The sequence below is a fragment of the Pelophylax lessonae genome, assembly GCF_965119305.1.
Source record: "Pelophylax lessonae genome assembly, chromosome: 1".
Taxonomy (NCBI): domain Eukaryota; kingdom Metazoa; phylum Chordata; class Amphibia; order Anura; family Ranidae; genus Pelophylax; species Pelophylax lessonae.
In genome coordinates, this window is record NC_138768.1 from 406,855,616 (window position 1) to 406,880,642 (window position 25,027).

The following is a 25,027-nucleotide window of genomic DNA, read 5'->3' on the forward strand; positions in this document are numbered from 1 at the left end:
ACACAGGTTTTTTTATCCTTAAAAAAAACCTTCTGACTCTACAACTCCTTTAAGTACTTAAAGAGGTTGTAAACCGATAATTTTTTTTTTTCTTTTCTTTACATCCTGAAAGATAAAGACATAATGAGCTAGTATGCATCGCATACTAGCTCATTATCAAATACTTACCTTAGAACGAGCCCTCGCCGCGCCGCTCTCTTACCTCTATGACGGGCGACATGTACAGTCGCCCGTCTTCCGGGATCGCGGCATCCGGCCATCTGATTGGCCGGAGCCGCGGTGACGTCACTCCCGCGCACGCGCGCGGGAGCCGACGGTCACGGCACAGGGCTCTGAAGGAACGGCACGATCTGCCGTTCCTTCAGAGCGCATGCGCCAGTGACGTCACTGGCTGCATCAAATGTAAATATCTCCTAAACGGTACATGTTTAGGAGATATTTACAGTACCTATAGGTAAGCCTTAACATAGGCTTACCTATAGGTACAACTTCCTGAGGAGGGTTTACTTCCTCTTTAACCACTTCAAAACAGGGCACTTTTCAGCTTTTAGTGCTCTTACACTTTGAATGACAACTACGCAGTCATGCAACACTGTACCCAAACAAAATTTTTTTTTCAAATATAAATTTTTATTCAGGAAGTTCAGCTTAAGTACATTTACAATTCAGCAGGTAGTACAATCTCATTTTAACCTTTGTTAATTCCACTCTTTCATCATTTACTTTAACTTGTATTCCTTCCTTATTTTCCTTTTTTGTCCCTTACCCTCCCTCCCCCCTCCCTCCCAAAAAAAAAAAAAAAAAAAAAAAAAAGGGGGGGAGAGTTCCCCCGCTCCGCTGCCATCAGCCTAAAGGACCCCTTATCCTTCCGCTATATTCTTATCTTTTCCTTACCTCTATCCTCCTAAGAGTTTTTTCCCTTCTTCCGAGATTATAAAGAAGTTCCATTCTTCCCATATCTTTTTATATTTCTCCTGTCTATTTTGGGAGTATGCAATTAACTCTTCCATTCTTCTAGTTTCCTCTACTCTGTGTATCCATTCTACCATCGATGGGGGTTGTGTTTTTTTCCAGTTACCTGGGATACATGCTTTAGCTGCATTTACTAAATACGGTATAATAGAATTTTCGTATCTCCCCACCGGTATATCTGACCCCTGCAACAGGAAAAAGAGCGGATTTTCTTCAATTTTATATTCCGTAAATTTTTGAGTCATATTTTTTACTCCCCCCCCAGAATGGTTTTATATCTGCACAGGTCCAAAAAATATGGTACAATGTACCTTCTTCTTTTTTGCATCACCAACATACACCTGATTCCCTCGGGAACCATCTGTGAATTTTCTTAGGTGTAATATACCATCTCGTTATGAGCTTAAAGTTCAGTTCTTGGGTTCTGATACACCCAGATGGTTTAAAGGTAAATCTTAATATCCTTTGGACCTGTTCACTTGTTAGATTGCATCCCAAACAAAATTTTTAACAATTTTTTTTACACAAATAGAGCTCTGTTTTGGTGGTATTTTATCCCCGCTGTGTTTATTTTTTGCGTTCTAAGCGGAAAAAGAGCGAAAATTTTGAAAAAAACAAACACTTTTTTTAATTTATATTACAAAATTCTCCCAATAAGTCATTTTTCTTCATAAATTTGTGTCAAAATTTTTACTGCTACATATCTTTGGTAAAAATAGCCAAATTTGTATATATTTTTTTAGTTTGTGTGAACGTTTGAGAAAGTCTAAAAGCTATGGTGCCAATCATTTAAAAATGGTCACACTTAATGTACTGACGACCTCGCTCATTTCTTGAGGCCCTGAAATGACAGGACAGTACAAATACCCCCCAAAAGGACCCCTTTTAAGAAATCTAAGGTATTTATGCCTCGTTTCCACTGAGTGGTACGGTACGGTTCGGTTCAGTACGGTACGGTTCGGTACACATTGCGTTTCCACTGCCAATAGTACCCTTTTCATGATAGGCTGGTCACAGCAGGAAAGATGTGATAGACGATTCTCTGTCAACCAATCAAAGTTCTGCAGAGTGTAGCTCCACCCAGTTGGTACAGGTCTAATGTGCTTGGTGCCCCAACGAAAGGGTACCAAAAAGTGGCACGGTACGGTTCGGAATTAGGGTACCATTCATAATGGAAACGGCATAAATAGCGTACCGTACCGAACCGAACCGTACCAGAAAGCTCAGTGGAAACGGGCCATTAGTAAGAGGTGAGTTTTTTGAAGATGTAATTCTTTTCCCACAATTCTTGGGAAAATGAAGCAATTTGATTTTATTTATTTATTTAATTTATTTTTACACAAAATGGTCATTTTAGAAGTTTTTTCTCACATAGCATATGCATACTTGCAATTACACCTCAAGATACATTCTGCTACTCCTCCTGAGTATACCACACGTGTGAGACTTTTACACAGCCCCAACATCCAAGTAGCACCTCTAGGCATTCTAGGAGCATAAATTAGCACATCTAATTTCATTCCTACTTATTACACTTTTGAAGGCCTTACAGCACCAGGACAATGAAAACGCCCATAAAATGTCCCTATTTTGGAAAGCAAAACACCCCAACATATATTCTATGTAGGACCCACTGACAATGGGGTACTTTGACGCAGTGGTGGGCTTGAGCACGATATGGCCATATGGTGGGACCAAATCCCCATTTTTATTTATGGATTGTCTTCATATTTGATAGCCATTTCTTTTGCATGTGTGCGTTACTCTTTTTAATATGCATGTAGCTTGGTTCATAGCTGCACCAGCTTTAGAAATACATGTTCAGGATTTGCTCCCCCAACTTTTTGCTTGTTTATTATGTATTCGGTCTGACCAGACTTCTGATGGTGAGCACCCCACCCCCCCACCCCCCCACACACCTGTACTCTATCAGTGTCCACTATCAAGTAGATGTAGGAGGAGTCCCTTGTAGTGCATTAGCACATCTCTCCCAGCAAGGAGTGTTGTCTCCAAGGGTTAGAGAGGCAGGATTCACCCCCTTTTTTATGGATAGTGTAGAACCCACTGACAATGGGGTACTTTGACGCAGTGGTGGGCTTGAGCACGATATGGCCATATGGTGGGATCAAATCCCCATTTTTATTTATGGATTGTATTCATATTTGATAGCCATTTCTTTTGCATGTGTGCGCTACTCTTGTTAATATGCATGTCGCTTGGTTCATAGCTGCACCAGCTTTAGAAATACATGTTCAGGGTTTGCTCCCCCAACTTTTTGCTTATATATATGTACTGTCTGCACGACCAAAGCATTGGTCCAGGTAGCAGGCAGAGATGTGGTCCATAAAGTCCTGGGTCATTACAGGCAGCAATATGGTCAGCACAGCCAAAGTATTGGCCCAGGCAGCAGGAAGGACCATAAAGCTTAGGGCCTTTGTTAGGAAAGAATAGGGACTGGGGTAGAGGCTTCTCCCACCCAAATCTCTGAAGCCACTGGACTCCAGACCCTGTTCTGGGAACACTATTCTAAAGCCCCTCACATATGTGACACTCCTGGGTACTAAAGTCGAAGGGCAAAAGATCAGTTCAAGTGGCAGGCAAAAAACGCGGTCTATTAAAAGGCCGAGGTTCTTGCATGTGGAAGTCAGAAACGTGGTTTAGAACGGCAGGCAAATGCATCGTCGGTAAACAGGCCAGGGTCAGTTAACGTGGAAGGTAGAAACGTGGTAGCAGGCAAATGATCCGCACAGGTATTTGAAACAGGGAAATGGCAGTCTATTAACAATTATATCTTATAGATATGTGAAAAATTCTGAAGCATTCTTCGATGTATAGGCCAGGTTGGGAAGGACATTAAGGGCAATGATAACTAGTGTCTCTTCTAACTCCTCCTCTGCTGCGCACGCCACATTTATTTTGGCATCTTCTTCCTGATTCTGTGGGGTTATGTTATATAGGGAAAATGTTGCTCATGAAGTCGACTTACACTATCAGAGCAAATGCTTCCTAGGGCGGGTCCTTGTGACAGATCACTAATGGCGGTACTGATGACCTGTGTGAAAGGTCACTGATGGCAGTACTGATGGCCTGTGGGACAGGTCACTGATGGCGGTGCTGATGGCCTGAGTGACAGGTCACTGATGGCGGTGCTGATGGCCTGAGTGACAGGTCACTGATGGCGGTGCTGATGGCCTGAGTGACAGGTCACTGATGGCGGTACTGTTGGCCTGTGTTACAGGTCACTGATGGCGGTACTGATGGCCTATGTGACAGGTCACTCAGGGCAGTACTGATGGCGGTCCTGATGGCCTGTGTGACAGATCCAGATGGGCTGTGTGACAAATTCTCTTTATTGGGGGAAGGGGGGGGGGGCTATGTGGTGCCCATTAATGTGTGTTTCCCTCACTCCCTCACTGATCCCTGCTCTCCTCCTCACACGATCGGTGTGTGAGAAGAGGAAGCTGGAATCTTCTACTAACAGCTCCTGTGTTAACAGTTGTGACTGGCTGTGATTGGAAACAGCTAATCACGTGGTAAACAGCCAATTTCTGGCTGTTTACTATGATCAGGGATGGGCTGTGTACGAGAGACACACATCATCCCCGGGGGAGCGCATTAGCGGCGCTTCCTGCTGGACGTCATAGGACGCTCAGTCAGGATAATTTAACCACTTTGCGGCCATCATTTTGCTATATGGCAGGCGGAAAGTGGTTAAAAAGACTTTGTAGGGTTGATTTACCAAAGCTTGAGTGTACAAAATCTGGTGCAGAGCTTTGCGCAGTGGCAGGATCATAGCCAATGAGGTCCACCCGAGGCGTGATTATTGCCAATTGAAAACTATTCCCAATACCCTGCCGTGATGACTTGAAATACAGTCAGCACTAGCAATTTTTGAGAGTCTCTGAGGAAGCTGAGCAATGCGTTTTAAAAAAATAAAAATAAAAAATACCCGGTGCAGCTCTGCATAGAAACCAGTCAGCTTCCAGGTTTTTATTGTCAAAGCTTAATTGATAAGCTGAAGTTAGAAGCCGATTGGCATGCACAGCTGCATCAGATTTTGCTCTCTCCAGTTTTAGTAAATCAAATCAAATCTTCTGTGGAGGGAAAGATGGATGCTAAATACAGGGATATTCTTAAGCAAAACCTGTACCCCTCTGTGTGTGATTTGAGGCTAGGACGGAGGTTCACCTTCCAGCAGGACAATGACCCCAAACACACTGCTAAAGCAACACTTGAGTGGTTTAAGAGGAAACATGTAAATGTATTGGAATGGCCTAGTCAAAGCCCAGACCTCAATCCAATAGAAAATCTTTGCTCAGACTTCAAAAATTGCTGTTCACAAGGAGCTTGAGCAGTTTTGCAAGGAGGAATGGGCAAAAATCCCAGTGGTAAAATGTGGCAAGCTCATAGAGAATTATCCAAAGTGACTTGGAGCTGTCATTGCCGCAAAAGGTGGCTCTACAAAGTATTGAATTTAGGGGGGTGAATAGTTATGCACATTGACCTTTTCTGTTATTTTGTCCCATTTGTTGTTTGCTTCACAATAAAAAAAAACAACATCTTCAAAAGTTGTGAGCATGTTCTGTAAATTAAATGTTGCAAATCCTGAAACAATCCATGTTAATTCCAGGTTGTGAGGCAACAAAACATGAAAAATGCCAAGGGAGTGAATACTTTTGCAAGGCACTGTAACACAACTCCATCATACATCACTGGCTGCTCTATAGCCAAAGGAGAAAGAAGCCAGCAGCAGGAGAAGCTTCCATAAAAAGCTGTCATCACTACCACAGAAGTGCATGCTTGCACATAATGGAAGGTACTCCAGGCAAACCTCCAGTCCTCGGTTTATTTTTATAGTATAAGCGGCACTCAGACAATGGTTTGATGGTGGTGAACATCTGACCCAAGTTTGTAAAACAATGTTCTAATATTTTTGTTGGTCTGTTTTTAAAGCATTCTTCTAAAAACGGACATCCTAAACAGCTTTAACAGCAGCAATAAAATCCAAAGCGCCAGCTATAGGTTCACTTTTGGACAACCCAATATCTCACTGTGATAGCCTGGTGAGCCTGCATTTCCACCTCTTGCCCTTGAAGCTTTACACTAGACAAACTGCTTATCAGCTATATCTATTAAGAAGCTATAATTTACCATACCATGTCATAGACCACTATGCACAAACTCCTCGATAGTAATGGGTTCAGGCCATGCTGCTGATGACACAATCCATAAGATAATTTTTCTATCAACCATGATCTTCATCTAAGCAAATGGTAATATTAATTCCATCAGAAGTAATTTCAGCATAATAAAATCAGATTGGTTTCTATAAAGCACTCTGTCCCTGTACTGTGCACTGAGTTGAAGAAGTCTAAAAAAAACCCTACAAAAAAAAAAAAAAAATAGCAAGATTACAATATTCTGATTGGTGCAAAACCAATTACCTATTATATGCCCCAGCATATCGACCAAATTGAAGCTTCCGGAAAGGGGCAAATTTTTTATCCATATTTCTCTTCAGCCGTAAAGGACCATGCCACAGGTAGTTGCCACTTCTTTCATAAAGCACTACTAAATGGATTGTATGTGATGTCATCCTGAATATATAATGAAGAGGTATTTGTACACCTGACAAGTCATCCATTCCTTCCAGTCGTGGATCTCTCCCCTCATATTTGTGCCACTGAAATCCCATCTTCTCTGCAGCTCGAAAAAAACTACCCTAAAAAGGGAAACAATTAGTAAAGTGAAAAGAGCCAGTTCCAAGTCAGGTTTTAAGCCATATTAAATCCAAAACCAAAATTAAGTAAATTGCAGCTTACAAATCATTAGACGTGGTGGCTGCATCAGTTTTCTTTTTTAGCCTTTTTTCCCCCCTGGTGATCTGGCCAGTAATACACCTCCTTTATTAGAGTGCCCCCACTCTGGATTAAAGAGCACAGGGGGCACTGTTTGGACAGAAGCATTGTTAATCTTGGAGGAAGGGGAATGTAGATGCACTAGCACATTTAGATACATGATCAAATTGAAGCTAAACTCCAGCTCACACCAAAGTTACACAAGAAGTTACAGTGACAGTTTTTTTTTTTTTCTTTTGAGATAAAGGTTTTATATGAATAATAATAAAAAAAAAGCTGATCATTGTAAGAACCCCTGTAAATGGTAAATGGCTTGTCTCAATACTCTAAGGCCTCTTTCACAAGGACTTTCCTTCCTTTCATTTTTCATCCATCCATTAATGCTTTGCTCTGTATGTTCTAACAATGCTACTGTATGCCTGACTTTATTTTGTGTCAAATTTGTTATATTTGTACTTTTTATCAATAAAAAACGATTTGACAATAAAAAAAACAAAAGAAAAATATGCTGGCCCCCCCTTAAAAAAATCCATATTCTTTTATCTGAACATGCAGCCTGCCTGCCAGGCCAGGAAAAGGGGGGGGGGGAACCTAAAAAATGTAAAAAGGCAGGGCTGGAAGTTTTGTAGATCGCCGTGCGGCGACCATAGCTGGAAGTGGGAGCAGGTACCTGGTTTTGACAGGTATCCGCTCCGCCCCAAAAAAAAGTGCTAAATGTGGCAGTGGAGGGGTGCGAACAAGTGGAGCTTCCCCTTTTGGATGGAGCTCAGTTTAAATAAAATAAATATATTAATTAAAAAAAGAACTGGTAAGCTGCTATATAATAATAAATGTTTTCTTTTGGGTTTTATACCACAACTATAATTAAATAAAAATAAAAATTGCATCACCACTGCAGTTTTTATTTTTCTGAGTGTTTGCTAACAAAGTTCTATTACCTGTTGATCCTGTAATTGTTAATCACCTTTTAGAAGAACATTTTGTTTTAGATGGACTTTAAAATAACAAATTAAACCCCAATTAACACGTTTTGAGCAGATACAGCAACAGTTTTTTTGTTTTCAAAAAAGAACTATAGCTTATAGTTATATGATGTACCTTTTTTTGAAAAAAAAAAATAAAAATAAAAAAATGTTGCTGTATCTGTTCAATGTAACAGTCTGCGTGTGCTGCACGGCTTGGCCTGTATGTAAAGGTGGAGAAGAATTATATATAAAATCATGTGAAAGAATAAAAGGAATTTATACACGGATTATCATTATAGGTATTAACCTCATACCACAATGCAAAATGTTTCTCTCTATTGGTCCTTTAGGTAACGGTACCAACACTTGTACATCCTTGACATACAAGCCCCCAGTGTTTTGTTATTGCACTTAAAGCGGAGTTCCGGGGTCAAAAACAACTTTGGCCCATCCGCTTGATGTAAATCCCCTAAAAATCAAATGGATACTCCTAATTAGTTTTTTTTACTTACCTAGTTTTTGAAGAAAGTATATTTACCTTCCTTCCACTTCCTCCCTCTTCGGCCGTGGCCCGCGCCGTCACTTCCTGCTTGTGATGACTCCTGGGAGCTGAATGTCATCGCTCCCAGGAGTCAATGCGCCTGCACCGGCCCCGCTCGTTACTTCTGGTGCATGCGCGTCATTCCCTGCTAAACAGCTTCTGGGCATGCCCAGAAGCTGTGCAGGTATGACGCGCCTGCCCCGGAAGTGACGAGCGTGGTTGGTGCAGGACATTCTGGGACGAAGAGGACACGGAAGAGGACGCAGAAGAGGACGCGCTGGCTTCAGCTGCCCACACCTGAGATGGCAGCACTGGAGAAGAAATTTTCAAGGTAAGTATTTCTTCTAAAAGGTAAGTGCGACCTGGGACAGTTCAGAGGCTATCCATTATGGAATGTACTAGCCCTGACTGTCCCGGGGGTATTTTTATTGAAAAAACTTTTCTGAGGCCGGAACTCCGCTTTAATATGGTCTTAATGCAACTTTGCAAACAGTGCTATGGAGTTTGCAAAGTGTGCCAGAAGACAGCCACAGATGAAAAACAGCCAACCTCTGTCCTCAGACTGAACCATATACTCAATAATGCAGCTGTATAATTTTTGCCCATCTCCAGGTGTGCATGCACGGCTTTCAAAGGAGGAATGGGAGCGGCGGAGCACCAACATGCTGTCACAACCTGCAGTGCACATCTCCAATAAACACATTCAAACAGAAATGTTCAGCAACAAAATTACCAACTAAAATGTACTTTATTATAGTTTCCTAGGAGATTATTCTTACTTTGTGCTCCCACATCTTATCCAGAAGTGCAAATGTAGTGACATCCCTTTGTTTGCAGAAGTACTGACATTGAGATGGTGTGCTGTCCATAGAGCTTCTCAGTTGTTCCACATCTTTAGCTAGTAGTGGCAGAACCACAGGATCCACCAAAAACACTGGGACACTGTGATGGGAAGCCAGATTTAAAAAATTCTTCACCACTCGCTAGATGATTTTAGAAAACAAAAAAAACAAAAAGACAATAAAACACTATAAATTTTCAAAAAACAAAGTTCAATACACACAGTTTTTATTTTTTCATCTGGACGATAGACCTTGTCATTCTATCACATATTAATGTTTTCTATCTGAGCAACTGCTTTCTGCTTTCTGCTTTCTTACCTCTGCAAAATGAGTCTAGTCTAATAAAAAGTGATGTTACTGGCTATACACAGTGCAAATTCTGGTTGGTTCCTGATGAAGTGGCTGGATTTTGCTTAGGGGGGGGATGCCCTGTTGCTTTGCTTAGGGGGATGCCCTGTTGCCTCTTGACTGGAAAATTGAGGGAGCCAGGTGAAAAATTGTTGCCCGAACAGCCCCAGCATCCAAATGCAGGCACTGTTAGGGTATTTTGACAGCCACTTGGGCTGGCTGTTACAAGAGTCGCAGGATATACATCTATCTGCACTGTGTAGTGTAAATGGAGGAATCAGTTATCTTTTTTCAGCTTGCATGTTGAATGGAAAAAAAATATTATATATATATATATATATGACCAGCCAAACCTCTGATATTGATCGCCCTCAAGGCAACTAGAAATCACTTAGGCTTATAAGACCGTAAATAAGAAGGTCTGGTTGTATTAAAAAATGCAAGTTCAGTTAAAATGTATGCCCAAGGAAAAAAAAACATTACTGTAATCTCTGCAAATTTCATATTAATCCCACAAAACCTGTTAATCTGCTAAAAATACACTGTGTGCTCCTAACTTCCCTTTTGGGCTGACAACACTGTGCCTTTGATGCACTAAAATCTCAACCAGTGTTTTCAGCCCCATCTCCCTAGACCATATTATTTTACCTCTTACCTACCACTCTCTGTGCCACATGCATGCTTTGATTTACCAGCAAAACACTGCTGTTGCCTTGACTCCCAACAGCCTGCCCTTACACTGTGCAGTTTTGGGGAAGAATGGGCCCTGCAGGCAATTTGGCATATAAGCAGCACAAAAATAATACAAATAAAGCAGGCGCTGTTAAGTGATGGCTAATGTAGATATAATGGAAAAAAAAAAAAAACATACAAATGAGCCAATAGTGTGAACACAACAATACACTATTGCTACAGTGCCTGGCATTTTCTGTGTTTTGTTGCCTCACAACCTGGAATTAACATGGATTGTTTGAGGATTTGCATCATTTATTTACAAAACATGCCCACAACTGAGTGCCGGTTCACACTGATGCGGCTGCGGCGATCGCATGTAATGTCGGAGCGCACTGCTCCTTCATTACATGCGATCGGCTGTGCGGTGCGAGTTTAGCCATACACTTTGTATGGCTAAATTCGCACCGCACCCAAGACGCACAGGACCCTTTTTTGCAGCCGCATCAGGATCGGATCGCACAGCGGTACACACTTGTGCGATCCGATCCCGTGCGAACTGCAAGATCGCACTGCGATATGCAATCAAACTGGGGGTGTCGTTAAGATTACATTGACACCCCCAGCGTATCGCATATGGCAGTGTGAACTGCCAGGGGTGCGTTTGCGATGCGGGAACAGGCTGCGAATTCGCAGCCTTCCCGCATCGCATAAGTGTGAACCGGCACTGAAGATGTTTTTTTTTTTTATTGTGAAGCAAACAACAAATAGGAAAAAATAACAGAAAAAGTCAATGTGCATAACTATTCACCCCCCTAAAGTCAATACTTTGTAGAGCCACCTTTTGCGGCAATCACAGCTCCAAGTCGCTTTGGATAAGTCTCTAGGAGTTTGCCACATCTTATCACTGGGATTTGTGCCCATTCCTCCTTGCAAAACTGCTCCAGCTCCTTCAAGTTGGATGGTTTGGGCTTGTGAACAGCAATCTTTAAGTCTGACCACATATTTTCTATTGGATTGAGGTCTGGGCTTTGACTAGGCCATTCCAACACATTTACATGTTTTTTAAGAAAAAGCTCAGGCCAAAACAATTAAAATTGTACATAGGTACCTACAGGAAACAAACTAAAGAGAACAAAAAGGGGGGGGGGCAAGCATGGGGATTTTAATGGTACCATCCTAAGACCAATAATATTAAAGTAAGGACTAGTGTTTTATATAAAAAGGTATTTCAAATTTTTTTACAAAAAAAAATTATATATACAGACCAGATTTATAGAAAAATACAATAAAACAGAAAATGTGCATACAGTAATGTAAACCACAATTGAATGTAGTCGATTTACAAGCTACACCAGTAAACTCATAACACAGGATAATATCCTCACTGGCTCAGATATTGAGTCAGGTAGATATAACTACTGTGATTCCCATAATACCCGATAGGTTTCGCGGGGGGTCCGCTTCTTCAGGGGCGTGGGATGATGCAGTATTAGGAAACATACATATACTAAGATGCAAGAAACAAAAAATAAGCAAGTAATACAGTTAATTAACATTCTGAACCAGAAAAATCACATAAATATCTGTGTCCTGATACTTTTTGTACTGTGCGGCCAGAGAGTCTCTACCTTTTAAAAACAGACTGTGCCTATTCTATTCTTTGACCCTGGCTGGACTTCCTGTCTTTCTGGTCGGTGACATTCATAGTCTCCACATATCATATGAATTTCCAGCCATGCGAGCTTGTTTCTTCTACTCTACCGCCCGCCTTGTCTTGGATCTGCCTGCCTCTTGGATGGTAGGTGTTATCAATCTTTTTTAAAGGCTCCTTTATTACTATTTTTCACCAAATCATCCTATTTATGCTACCATATAATATACAAATTTTTGGCCAATCCTTTCAGATTTTTATTGTATCAAATGTTGAGAGGCCCACTGTGTTGTTTGCTGCTTCCATGCTCGCCTGGGGGAGATTACTCACCTTGATGCCCTTGGGATCTTTGGATAGCTGGTGGCTACTGTTTTTATTAAGGTAGGGACTCTCTGGTCGCACAGTACAAAAAGTATCAGGACACAGATATTTATGTGATTTATCTGGTTCAGAATGTTAATTAACTGTTTGTATTGCTTGCTTATTTTTATATTCCTTTTGTTTTTTGCATCTTAGTATTTGTAGGTTTCCTAATACTGCACCATCCCACGCCCCTGAAGAAGCGGATCCCCACAAAACATATCGGATATTATGGGAATCACAGTAGTTATATCTAACCGACTCAGTATCTGAGCCAGTTAGGATATCATCCTGTGTTATGAGTTTACTGGTGTAGCTTGTAAATCGACTACATTCAAGTGAGGTTTACATTACTGTATGCACATTTTCTGTTTTATTGTATTTTTCCATGTATCTGGTCTGTATATGTAATTTTTTGTAATACAATTTTGAAATAAGTTTTTATATAAAACACTAGTCCTTACTTGAAAATTATTGGTCTTAGGACGGTACCATTAAAATCCCCATGCTTGCCCCACCTTTTTGTTCTCTCTAGTACATTTACATGTTTGCCCTTAAACCACTCAAGTGTTGCTTTAGAAGTGTGTTTGGGTTCATGGTCCTGCTGGAAGGTGAACCTCCGTCTTAGCCTCAAATCACACACAGAGTGGTACAGGTTTTACTTAAGAATATCCCTGTATTTAGCACCATCCATCTTTCCCTCAACTCTGACCAGTTTCCCAGTCCCGGCTGCTGAAAAACATCCCCACAGCATGATGCTGCCACCACCAGGTTTCACTGTGGGGATGGTGTTCTTTGGGTGATGTGTTGGGTTTGCGCCAGACATAGCGTTTTCTTTGATGGCCAAAAAGTTTGATTTTAGTCTCATCACACCAGAGCACCTGCCTCCATACATTTTGGGAGTCTCCCACATGCCTTTTCGCAAAATCAAAAACGTGCCATTTTGTTTTTTGCTGAAAGTAATGGCTTTCTTCTGGCCACTCTGCCATAAAGCCCAACTCTATGGAGCGTACGGCTCATTGTCGTCCTATGTGCAGATACTCCAGTCTCTGCTGTGGAACTCTGCAGCTCCTCCAGGGTTACCTTAGGTCTCTGTGCTGCCTCTCTGATTAATGCCCTCTTTGTCCGGTTCATGAGTTTTGGTTTCCATTTGGTTATGATGGATTTGATGCTGTTCCTGGGGATCATCAAATATGTGGATATTTTTTTATAACCTAACCCTGACTTGTACTTCTCAACAGTGTCCCTTACTTGTTTGGAGTGTTCCTTGGTCTTCGTGGCAGTGTTTGGTTAGTGGTGCCTCTTGCTTAGGTGTTGCAGCCTCTGGGGCCTTTCAAAAAAGGTGTGTATATGTAATGACAGATCATGTGACACTTACATTGCACACAGGTGGACATCATTTCACTAATTATGTGACTTCTGAAGGTAATTGGTTGCACCAGAGCTTTTTATGGGCTTCATAACAAAGGGGGTTTTCTATTTCTAAAAAATAGTTTTATGTATATATTTTTCTCATTTCACTTCACCAACTTAGACTATTGTGTTCTGATCCATCACATAAAATTCAGATTAACCTAAGGCTGTAATGTAACAAAATAGGTAAAAAGTCAAGGGGGGTGGAATACTTTTGCAAGGCACTGTATATAACCAGCAGGACCATACACCCTTATCAGCAATCAGGACACCTGGATAGGTCTGCACCTCTCTATTCCCTCTCGGATGGCCGATGTTGATTATATGGAGGTAAAACAAAGACAACCATAATAGTGCAACACTGTTTTATTACATATTAAAATGCCACCACACCCATATCAATAGTTAGGCTTACATAGAATGTGCCCTGACTGGCACCAGCTCAGATCGCATATTAATTGCATCCCCTTTCCTCAACCATGTAATGGGCTCACCCCTCTCTAAACGCTCTGAGAAGCCAGCCGGCGTGCGCTTCACGGAGTCGCCAGAAGTGACGTCACTGTATCAGCCAGCCACAGGCACTGCACCAGCGAGCCAGCCAGCCACCCACAGGCCCTGTACCAGCCAGCCACCCACAGGCCCTGTGCCAGCCACCCACCCACCACAGGGTGCCAGACAGCCAGCCACCACAGGGTGCCAGACAGCCAGCCACCCACAGGTCCTGTACCAGCCAGCCACCCACAGCCCCTGTACCAGCCGGCCACCCACCCACCACGGAGTGCCAGCCAGCCAGCCAGCCACCCACCACCACAGGGTGCCAGCCAGCCAGCTACTCACCACCACAGGGTGCCAGCCAGCCACCCACCCACCACCACAGGGTGCCAGCCAGCCACCCACCACAGGGTGCCAGACAACCAGCCATCCACCACCGGGTGCCAGCCAGCTAGCCATCCACCACAGGGTGCCAGCCAGCTAGCCATCCACCACAGGGTGCCAGCCAGCTAGCCATCCACTACAGGGTGCCAGCCAGCTAGCCATCCACTACAGGGTGCCAGCCAGCTAGCCATCCACCACAGGGTGCCAGACAGGCAGCCAGACAGGCAGCCACCCACCACAGGGTGCCAGCAAGCCAGCCACCCACCACAGGGTGCCAGCAAGCCAGCCACCCACCACAGGGTGCCAGCAAGCCAGCCAACCACCACAGGGTGCCAGCCAGCCACCCACCCACCACAGGGTGCCAGCAAGCCAGTCAATAAACATTAAACAAAAATTAACATGTTCAGTACCAGATTTGTGTCAAAAATTGTCTTTATTTTCCAAAACTTTAAATGTACAAAATATCGGCCGATACCGATATGCAATGGCCAAAATATCAGTATCGGCAATGAAAAACCGATATCGGTCGATCCCTACAGTGAACCTGCTCCACCCCCACTTGCTGTAGTTCTGCTCTCCCCCACTGCTTGAAGGAGCCTGGGACCACAATAAATGGTCTCAGGATGCCAGGGAGGAGGAGCCGATTCTGATCATCATCAGTTTATTCTAAACCATATTTCTCCATGGCATTTACATTTCTTGCTACAGTTAAGTGGGGAAGGTATTTATTGCACATAAAAACCTTCATGAAAACATACTTTTAGAGCAACAAAGCTTTAAAAAGAAAATGTATGCTTACCCAGTTTGTTCCTCCTTGTACTGACAAAGTTCCTTTCAGCTTTGAAAAAGCAGGTCCATGCTAAGCAACACAGAAAAATAAAATGAATATACAAGTATAAAATAGTTAAAACATTATAGAGAACTTTTCTAATGTCATTTCTGCTCAGGCCATCCCAATGTGCTTATCTCTCACTTATCTAGTCCATGGAAGCCTTCAATCTGCACCCTCTCTTTTCAAAACTCTAAAAGATGCATCTTAGCCCCAGACTTCCCACAGCATCATGTGACCATCCAGGAAAATACATATTCCATCCTGCACTGTCTTACTGCAGCACAGAATAGGATGCGTTTTACCTCTCTGGACCACACCTCCCTTATTACTCTGCATATAGGAGGGAGGGAGTGGGCAAAGACACTCTGCTTTTATCATTCTTGTCATCCCGCTCAGGAAGGGAAGGCTGTAAAAACACCAATTTCACTTTAAGCCCCATTCACACCTTGTGTAGTGGAAGCGCACGTTTTTAGTACATTTTTTCCTGCAATGCGCAGAAATCAATGGACTGCCCTATGCATGCCAAATGTGGCAAAGTAGCTCATGGAACATTTTTTCGTGTTGCAGTTTGCATTTTTACCATGTGTTTTGCTGCATTTGTCACGTTTTTGCATGCAGGTAAACGCGCATTTGCTTCCATATTTGAGGTGCCATTAACAGTTACTCCGCAAGTGAAACAAGCGCTTTTTACATGTTCCAGGAATACGCGCAGAAACGCATCCAGAATGTGCAGATACGTATGGAGCCTCACTGTAAAACCATCCTGGTATTTAATACTGCCCTTTTAAGAACCTCCCACTGTCAGTGCATTTTGGCCACACCCACCTTTTGGTGTTCCCACCTCGGAGCTGCATGCAGGCATCCCAAAGAAGTATATGCAGAGGCTGCACAGACACAGTTGCATGTCAAAATTTTACACACAGAGGACAGGTGTCAGCACCCATCTGAATGAACCCAAAACCTGCTAATCAACGTACATGAGCTAAACGCCTACATGCAAGGGGCCTAAAGCTGGTCATCGCAGCAGAAACGAAATGTGGAACACCTAAATCCAGTGATCAGGGAATCACTTTGTGTTACAGACATCCAGGGACACACTGCTCCTGTTCTCAATACTACATCCCTGTGCCATATGCCTCATACCTCTGCTTCCTAACGACGCATTATTTATGCAAAATGCATTGAGACATCGCAGAGCGATGCACACATGATTTCCCGTCCCTCGTTAATGTAGCATCCGCTGATTGGAACACACGCCAGCTTGAATACACGGAAGGGCGCTATAGATATTTGACCTATTGCTGGACTGGGTGCCGGTCGACGGGCACCTATAAATGAGAATTAGCATTTTATGCATTGATGTACATTTTTAAATTGAATAAACATGTTGCACAATGACAGCCTGTTCTGATTTCATGATTGTATGAGAGGGATAGATTACTCCATCGGCTACAGGACCCCTAGTGGATTGGAGAGAGCGGAAGAAATCTTTAACAATAACGCTTTCAAATTTGTTGGCATCTGGTGAGTAAGGTTTTTGGATGGTGGAGGACAATGCACTTTACTCGTGGTGATTAAGCATGCTGAGTACAGAACTGAAGAACAAAGTTTAGTGGTGTATGGACATACTGTAAATAAGGAATCACGATTTTGGATTGGTGGACATTTCTTTATTTTTACTTTGGCACTACTTACAGTAGCTGTATGGTACAGTGAATATTGTTGTGATCACAGTATTTGGTAGATTAGATTGTGGCTTTTAGAGTAAATTAGTGCAGATTATTTTCATTTATAATATCATCAGTTTGTCTAAGGCTCCATTCACACCTGGGCGTTTTCAGCTCCAAAAACGCTCAAAAGAAACGCTTCCAAAACGCCCAACAAGTAAAACCCCATTCATTTAAATGGCCCCTGTTCACATCTGAGCGTTTTGCAAAACGCCTGTAGCTGAAAAAAGTACATGAGCTTCTTTTTGGGCTGATTACCAGCGTTTTTGATAGATGTCAATGAAAAACGCCTGAAAAAATCGCGGTAAAATCGCGGTAAAAAACGCTACGCTCAAGTGTGAATGCAGCCTGACAGTACGTCTAATGAACTGCTAACAAAACAAAAAACAAATAAATATTCCACAATAGTTTGGTAATGAGTGGAAGTGGATACAACACTAGCTGACAGGCAGAAACAATAGGTGACTCAATTAACAAAGGGGGTTCACACCTAGGAGACACACAATAGAGAATTATACAATAAGAGAAAGACACCTTAAAAAACAGATTATACATAGCAGCTGGAAACCTAAGCATCAGGATGTTTTAAGCCAATTATAATCTTCTGCTTGGAGTCTCTAAATCTGTATTTGTAACTACAGGCTTCTCATCAAGCCCGTTTCTTTTTCAAACTCTCAAATAAACAATGTTATTTGTCCAAAATCTATAGCCATTGTGTGGTAGTTATGTTTGAGAGTCCTAACTAGAACATATTTTGGCTTTATTTGATAGGGTTTCCATGATCTACGTTCCTGGCTGAGGATACTTCTCCTCACATCCTGTTTTATCTGATCACCATCACTTGACAAGGAAGTGAGGGGAAATCGCTCTAAAGAAAACACACACACACACACACACACACACACACACACACACACACACACACACACACACACCTAAAACAACCATGATAGAGGTTCTACCTATATATGGGAAGGCAGAGCCTGGAGTTGTGGGAGGGGATGATCCGGCCTATATAAGCCTACCTCCATACAGGGCTGACGTTGATTGGTCACGGTTCCGGTTTAGCCAGAAGAGTCTCCCTCGTGGATTTGCAAAGCAGCAAAGATACTTTCCAGGGCATTCCACAAAACACTGACGCCAGTTTTTTATCCGCTTGGGCACGGTCGTGCACAATATTGCTAAGCTCCCGGGGCACCTTACCGAACTTCCAGGTCAGCTGATGAGCTCCAGGGAACAGCGAGTAAACGAAACACGGGTTTAAACTGGCGCACGAGCTGCACACATACGCACATGGCAAAACAAATACTAAACGCACATTTCTAACAAATTGTCACTAACCACTTAGGCACGTATGCACTCATATGAACAGTTTTATATCACAAATCGCGCAGTCATCCGCATAGTAGAGACCCTGTATGGCTAGACTTTGCTGCACAAAATAAAAAAACATACATACATTTTGTTCGGCTTAAATAGTGTTACTAAGCTCTATGTAAAAACACGCCAACACCGCCACCTACTGTGGACAGCACAAACTACATGTTAGAACTACCACCAGTCCGCAGCATCGGCTCTGACGCAAGAGTCCACCTGCATATGGGATCTGAGTCACTAGTATTCAACCTATGAGTTATGCTTCAACATTTGATCTGGCCTCAGCATAATACAACCACTAGTGTAAGTTCCACTCAGGTTGAAAATAAGCCAATAGAAATACTAACCTAGTAATACCATTAAAATAAAAGACACCAATTCATACACACCAAGGTAGAACTACAACTACATGCGTATGTAGCCAAGAGACTGTAAGACATAATACAGACAATCAGCCTTAAACAAATATACGTAAAACACACATACGCAAAAGGTTGACAAATAGGTGGTAACATTAAATGTCGGCTTACAGCTCTAAGAATTTCACAGGTACTAACAAACTACCTACCAGGTACAAGTTGTCGAGTTATCCAATAGCAGCACGGCCAAATGCAATATTGTTAAACTTAAGCTTAATTTCAATCCCTCAGCCATAGGTCCAGAAGTAACACTACATAAATTCAATCACTTAAGAGGAGGATCAGCATACGCAGGTATGTATCAATTTGGATAATATTAATCTCTCAAATCATTCATGTTAAGGTATTAACCACAGTATTGCTTATTACCGGTGGTATATACGAACATAGCCAAGCATTCAGTCAAGCCATAAGTCATACAGGTACGCTATTTCTGACACATTTGTCCCCTCGCAGCGTTAACTGGCAGGCAGGGAACTGGAGGGGCCCTAAGCACATGTTAAAATACTTCACAGTTACTGCGACACCAACACCCATCCTCACACGGAGGTTTGCTGCCCATCGGCCCAAATTGTAGCTGCAGTCTCGCATCACTCCGCTAAAAGGTTTAGTAAGGGCGTCACCTTCCATATCCTTTTCCATCTCATCGAGTTCTCCAGAGGTCTGCATACCACCATTGTTCATGGCACAGCACAGGGCCAAACCATAGACAGCGCCTCTACTGGCCACTTGGCAATTAGCAGGGCCTCACCGTCCCACTTATAGCCAAGTTCTTCGCCACCCAGCATTTAGGAAGATGCCAGTTAACGCAACTTACAAAATATTTGTCCATTTGCAGAGTTAACTGGCAGGTAGGGAACTGGAGCGGCCCTAAGCACATGTTAAAATACTTGGTAGTTACTGCGAGACCAACACCCATCCTCACATGGAGGTTTTCTGACCCATCAGCCCAAATCATAGCTAGAGTCTCGCATACACTCTGCTAAGAGGTTTAGTAAGGGCGTCACATTCCTTATCCTTTCCCGTCTCGAGTTCTCCACAGGCCTTCGTTCATGGCACAGGGCCAAATCATAGATCGCGCCTCTACCAGCCACTTAGCAATTAGCAGGGCCTCACTGTCCCACTTATAGCAAAATGCTTTGCCACCCGGCATTTAGAAAGACGCCAGGTAACGCAAATTACAAACAAACATAGCATAACAAATTTCATTTTAATGTCGTCATAGAATGTCTCACGTGTCAGAACAAGGAGAGGACTTCTCCCTACCCTGGACGCCAGCTAGGCCACCCACTCTAACTACTGTCCCCACCGCAGGAGAAAACCAAGACCCTTCAAGCCCCAGTTCCTTGAGATCATGGACGATCCCGAAGATCGCCGCAGAGTTAAGGCGTAGGGATATACCATATCCTGCCACAGCCAGAAAGGCAGAACTATATCAAATTTTGTTCTCACCCTTCACAGGATCTAGTTCATTTTCTACTCATGGGTTTCACAGGGTTAATTGCACGGTCGACAGGCACAGTCGAATGTAACAATTTACAATCAGCCACTATAGACCCAACAGTAGATACTCTCTTACAGACAGAAGTTGAGAAAGGTTTCATGCCTGGGCCATTTCACCACCTTTCGCATGTTGGCAAACCAACCCATTGAGCATAGCAACCGGCAAATACAATGATAAAAAACGTTTATCAATTGACCTTTCGGCTCCTCATTTGGTTGTTGTACGAAGCCTAAAATTAACTAATACCTTCAGAGGAATTTTCTTTGCAGTATGCCACGGTTGACAATGCCATACAGGCAATCTTGAGGTTGGGAAGCAGCTTGGCTTGGGAAAACGGATATCTTCAGCGCCTTCAAGCTGCTTCCGATACACCCGTCACTTTGGCATCTGCATGGAGCAAAATGGAAAGGTCTTTATTATTTTGCCAACCGCTTAACCTTCCGGGCCAAGAGTAGCCCTAAACTATTCGATCTGTTTGCAGAAACGCTGTGCTGGCTCCTATTGAATATCAGCTGCTGTCCAGTCATAATTCATTAGACAACTTTCCGACAGTAGAGAGCCCCACATCTACTCTTCAAAGTATAGTCAAAACAGTAGCACTTTCTTCTATGCTAGGGGTGCCAGTAGCCACAGACAAGACAGTAGGTCCCACCACCAAACTGACATTTTTAGGCATTTGCCTAGACTCAGTCACAATGCAAGCGAATCTCCCCGCTGACAAAGTTCAGAGAATCAAAGAAGGCAGAAGTCGAGTTGTTCCTCTTTAGGAGGTACTACGTCTCAGAAAGACGTCCAATCTCTCCTGGGTTCCCTGAACTTCTCCATGAAAATAATCCCACAAGGTCGCGCGTTTGTCTCCAGACTACTTAGTCTGCTTCCAAACCTACCAAGCGACGAAAGCGTAGTCACACTGGACAGACAGGTTAGGGCAGATTTGTCTATGTGGAGCTAATTTTTGGCTCACTGGAACGGCATAAAACATGTTCATCCCACCTTTTACAGAAAACTCCCCAGTATTATGGACAGACGGGGCAGCCCACTCGGAGTACGCAGCTATCTTTGGAGATAAATGGTTCAGAGATGTATGGTCAATAGAGATAGTAAATATGCCTTTGTTCAACAGCACCTCTGCGCTTTTTGAAATTGACCCCATAGTGGCAGCAGCCTGGGTGTGGGGCCACCTTTGGAAAGGAAAAACCGTAAAATGCTAAGCAAATAACACAGCGGAATGCAACATAATTAACAAGGGCAGGTCCCCATCCCTCACAATCATGAGCCTAGTCAGGAGACTCACGTGGATGGCAGCAACACAACACTAACACTGTGAACACGTACCGGGCACTCACAACACAGCAGCTGATGCCCTCTCTAGTTCTAACCTACAGGTTTTCTACCAAGTAAATCTCACAGCTGAGAGAATCCCGAATAGACCACCGCTGTTCCAGGAACCCATCCTGGACTAGCAATACTCATGGCACATGGGAGAATGCTAGCACAAACGGTGCTCTCACCTAACACTAGACGCTTGTACAATCAAGCTCTAACCATCTTCAACAGATTTGTTACAGAATACAATATTGCGAACCCATTGTCATTAGATAAATAAATAAGGATTGAGAAAAGATACAAACAAATAAATCTCAATCACCCAGCGCTTCTACACCTTGGAAATATAGATCTTGTATAGATATAATGAACAGCTGCTGCCTAAAAACATAAAACCAAAGATGCATATCACCTTAACAAACAAACCAAGGTAAATATCTACAAGCAGTGCTAAAGTGACTAATGTATATGGTCATTGAAATAATGTAACACTCAGTCCATCGAATGTCTATTGGGTGTCAAATGAAACATTAGATCAAGCTAAATGTCCCCATAGGATCCAAAGGTGGGCTGGTCACCCGAGCTGGAACTGGGAAAATTAATCCCTTCACCTCACCGAGTGCACCTCTCCCTAAGGAATCTCACTTACCAGATACTGGCAAGAAAAGGGCCCAAATTGTGAATCCCGACGGCTCATCTGGACTAACCTCATCACAATCTCCACTTGAAACCAAGCAAGATATCCTGTTCCGTGTTGTTGGATCTCATTCAAGGATCCTGTAATCATTATAAGGTGACAAAACCTGAGCAGAAGGATAAGAAGTCATCCAGAGCCGGCCTCTATCTCCCTCAGTGTTCTCATCTCCTCCCCTTTTTTCAAAATATCTCCCATTCGCACTTGATACAAATGAGGTCTTGCCTCTAAAATGTTCCTTAACCTGTCTGCAGGATTTACACCTGCGACATGCGTAGAAGCCAACCTTATCCCAGAACATTTTTGGTCTGATAGGCGGGTCCAAGACCTTCCGCACCACTTGATCACCAAACGAAGGGCACTTTTTATATATGAACAGCGGGGAACTAGGAATCACCTTACCCAGGATTTTGTCCATACATAGGACACCCCAGTGTCTCCTAAAGATGTCCTCTACCTCCTTGTACTGTTAAAATTTGTTACAAACCCCCATTCGTATTTCTTATCCCCAATTTTGGCCTTATCTTTCAGACACTCGTCCTGGGATAGCCCCTTCACTTTTTGGATGACCCCTTCTAAAATAGAGGGACTATATCCTTTCTCCACAAATCGACTTTTAATAATGTCCGCTTGCATAAGGAAATCAGACTCACTAGTACAATTACACCTAATTCTGAGGAACTAGCCCTTTGGAGTGTTCCTCAGCCATTGTGGATGGTGCCCGCTGAACATCGGAAGATAGCCATTCCGGTCCGTGGGCTTGAAATAGGCCCTCGTCTAGATTTGACCTTCATCCACAAACACTTCCACATCAAAATAATGCACATTCTTCATGCTCCAACTGAAGTCCAACTTAATATTGTTACTATTGGATTCAGGTGTTGCATAAACATCTGGAGTGAAACTTCAGTCCCTTTCCAAATAAAAAACAAATCATCAATGTACTGTATTTTCTGGCGTAGAAGACTACTTTTAAACCTCAAAAAAATCCCCCAAAAATGGGGGGTCGTCTTATATGCCGAGGAGAATATCTCCAAGGTAGCCCAAGTATAAGTATTACTGGTAGATGAAAATTAGGGGGGTCGTCTTATACGCCCAGTCGTCTTATACGCCGGAAAATACGGTACCTTTTATATAGAATCCGCTCAGGTCTCTGATTGGCGTATATGAAACGATCCTCCCACTCCCCCATGAAGAGGTTCACCAGGCTTGGGGCATACTTAGCAGGGAGTGACATGTTCGGGGTGGGCGTGGGGGCAGGGTGTGACGTGAGTTTTTGTGAACATAATGTGTAATCGTTATGTGTAATGTGTCCCTGGTCCCTCCGGAAGGTTAAAGCTGCTTGATGGGAATGTGGAGGTAAATGGCGCTGCCCAAAAAATGTATAATAAAGACTAGATGTGTAAGGTAGAGGGTATCGGATCCAATGTTCTTTCTATCACTTATCAAAGATAAAGTAAATGGGAGGAATCGGATCTGACACATCTATCAAAGGTAATCACAATATAATATGTAAAGAAATCAGGTGCGCTGCCCTAGTGCATATGTGCAACATACAAAATGATGCAAACAAATAAACCAAAAATGCAATAATAATGCAAAAAAATGAAAACGTATGCAATTCGTGTAAAACAAAAAATGTCCAGAAGGTGACTAGTGATACACCAATGTGCAATAAACGTCCATGTTATAAGTCCATAAATAAAGTGCAAAAAATGGTGACATAAGCTTCCAGCTTGGGGAAAGGTGAACTGTGATTGGAAGGTGCAAAGTCCCACCACCAGCTTGGCCTCTTACCAGAAGTTAAACGTTAAGGGCATATATGAATATGACCGCTCCAAAGGTCATGCAGCCAGGTAGAAAAGTTCCCAGAAATATAGAAGGCACTCTGACACACTCGTGCTCCCTAGACTCTTACCGGACAAAAGCCAAACAAGAAGCCTGGTTCTATGGTGATGAGTGGTCCTGCCGGGGGTTACTGGACTCTAGGATGGCTGATGTAGTCCTTGTGTCCAAGAGGAACAGACCCAGTCAGAAAGCCTGACGAAAGAAGATCCTGCCAAAGATGACTAGACTCTGATTGGCTGCTGTAACTCCTTAGTCTGGTTGACCTCAATAATAGGGGACACAACAGAGGGGACCGCAATAGTGCATTACCAACAGTAGATATTTATTAAAAACAAATGGTTGCACTTACAGTTGTGAAGACAATAATAGCGAGTTCCCTCACGGAGGAGCTGTATGGCGGGGTCCGCCTGCAGTGCGGACCGCTGCCTGGTCTAGATGTGATGACGCGGCACCTCCTCTCTGACGCGTTTCTCCCGATAGGGCATCCACTTAGATAGGAGGTTCTATATTAGATATTAGATATTGACCTCCTATCTAAGTGGATGCCCTATCGGGAGAAACGCGTCAGAGAGGAGGTGCCGCGTCATCACATCTAGACCAGGCAGCGGTCCGCACTGCAGGCGGACCCCGCCATACAGCTCCTCCGTGAGGGAACTCGCTATTATTGTCTTCACAACTGTAAGTGCAACCATTTGTTTTTAATAAATATCTACTGTTGGTAATGCACTATTGCGGTCCCCTCTGTTGTGTCCCCTATTATTGAGGTCAACCAGACTAAGGAGTTACAGCAGCCAATCAG

The 25,027-nt window shown here is 43.1% G+C and overlaps 1 protein-coding gene across 1 annotated transcript in view; it reads right to left on the bottom strand.

Annotated features, from left to right (window-relative positions):
* FKTN (fukutin) overlaps positions 1–25,027 on the bottom strand; it is a 54,490-nt gene that overhangs the window by 16,765 nt on the left and 12,698 nt on the right. Inside the window, exons 3-5 of the mRNA XM_082243336.1 lie at positions 15,301–15,360; positions 9,116–9,319; positions 6,417–6,694 (exon numbers count right to left, since the gene is read on the bottom strand). Coding sequence (XP_082099462.1) covers positions 6,417–6,694; positions 9,116–9,319; positions 15,301–15,360 — 542 coding nt within the window. The remainder of the gene's footprint in view (positions 1–6,416; positions 6,695–9,115; positions 9,320–15,300; positions 15,361–25,027) is intronic.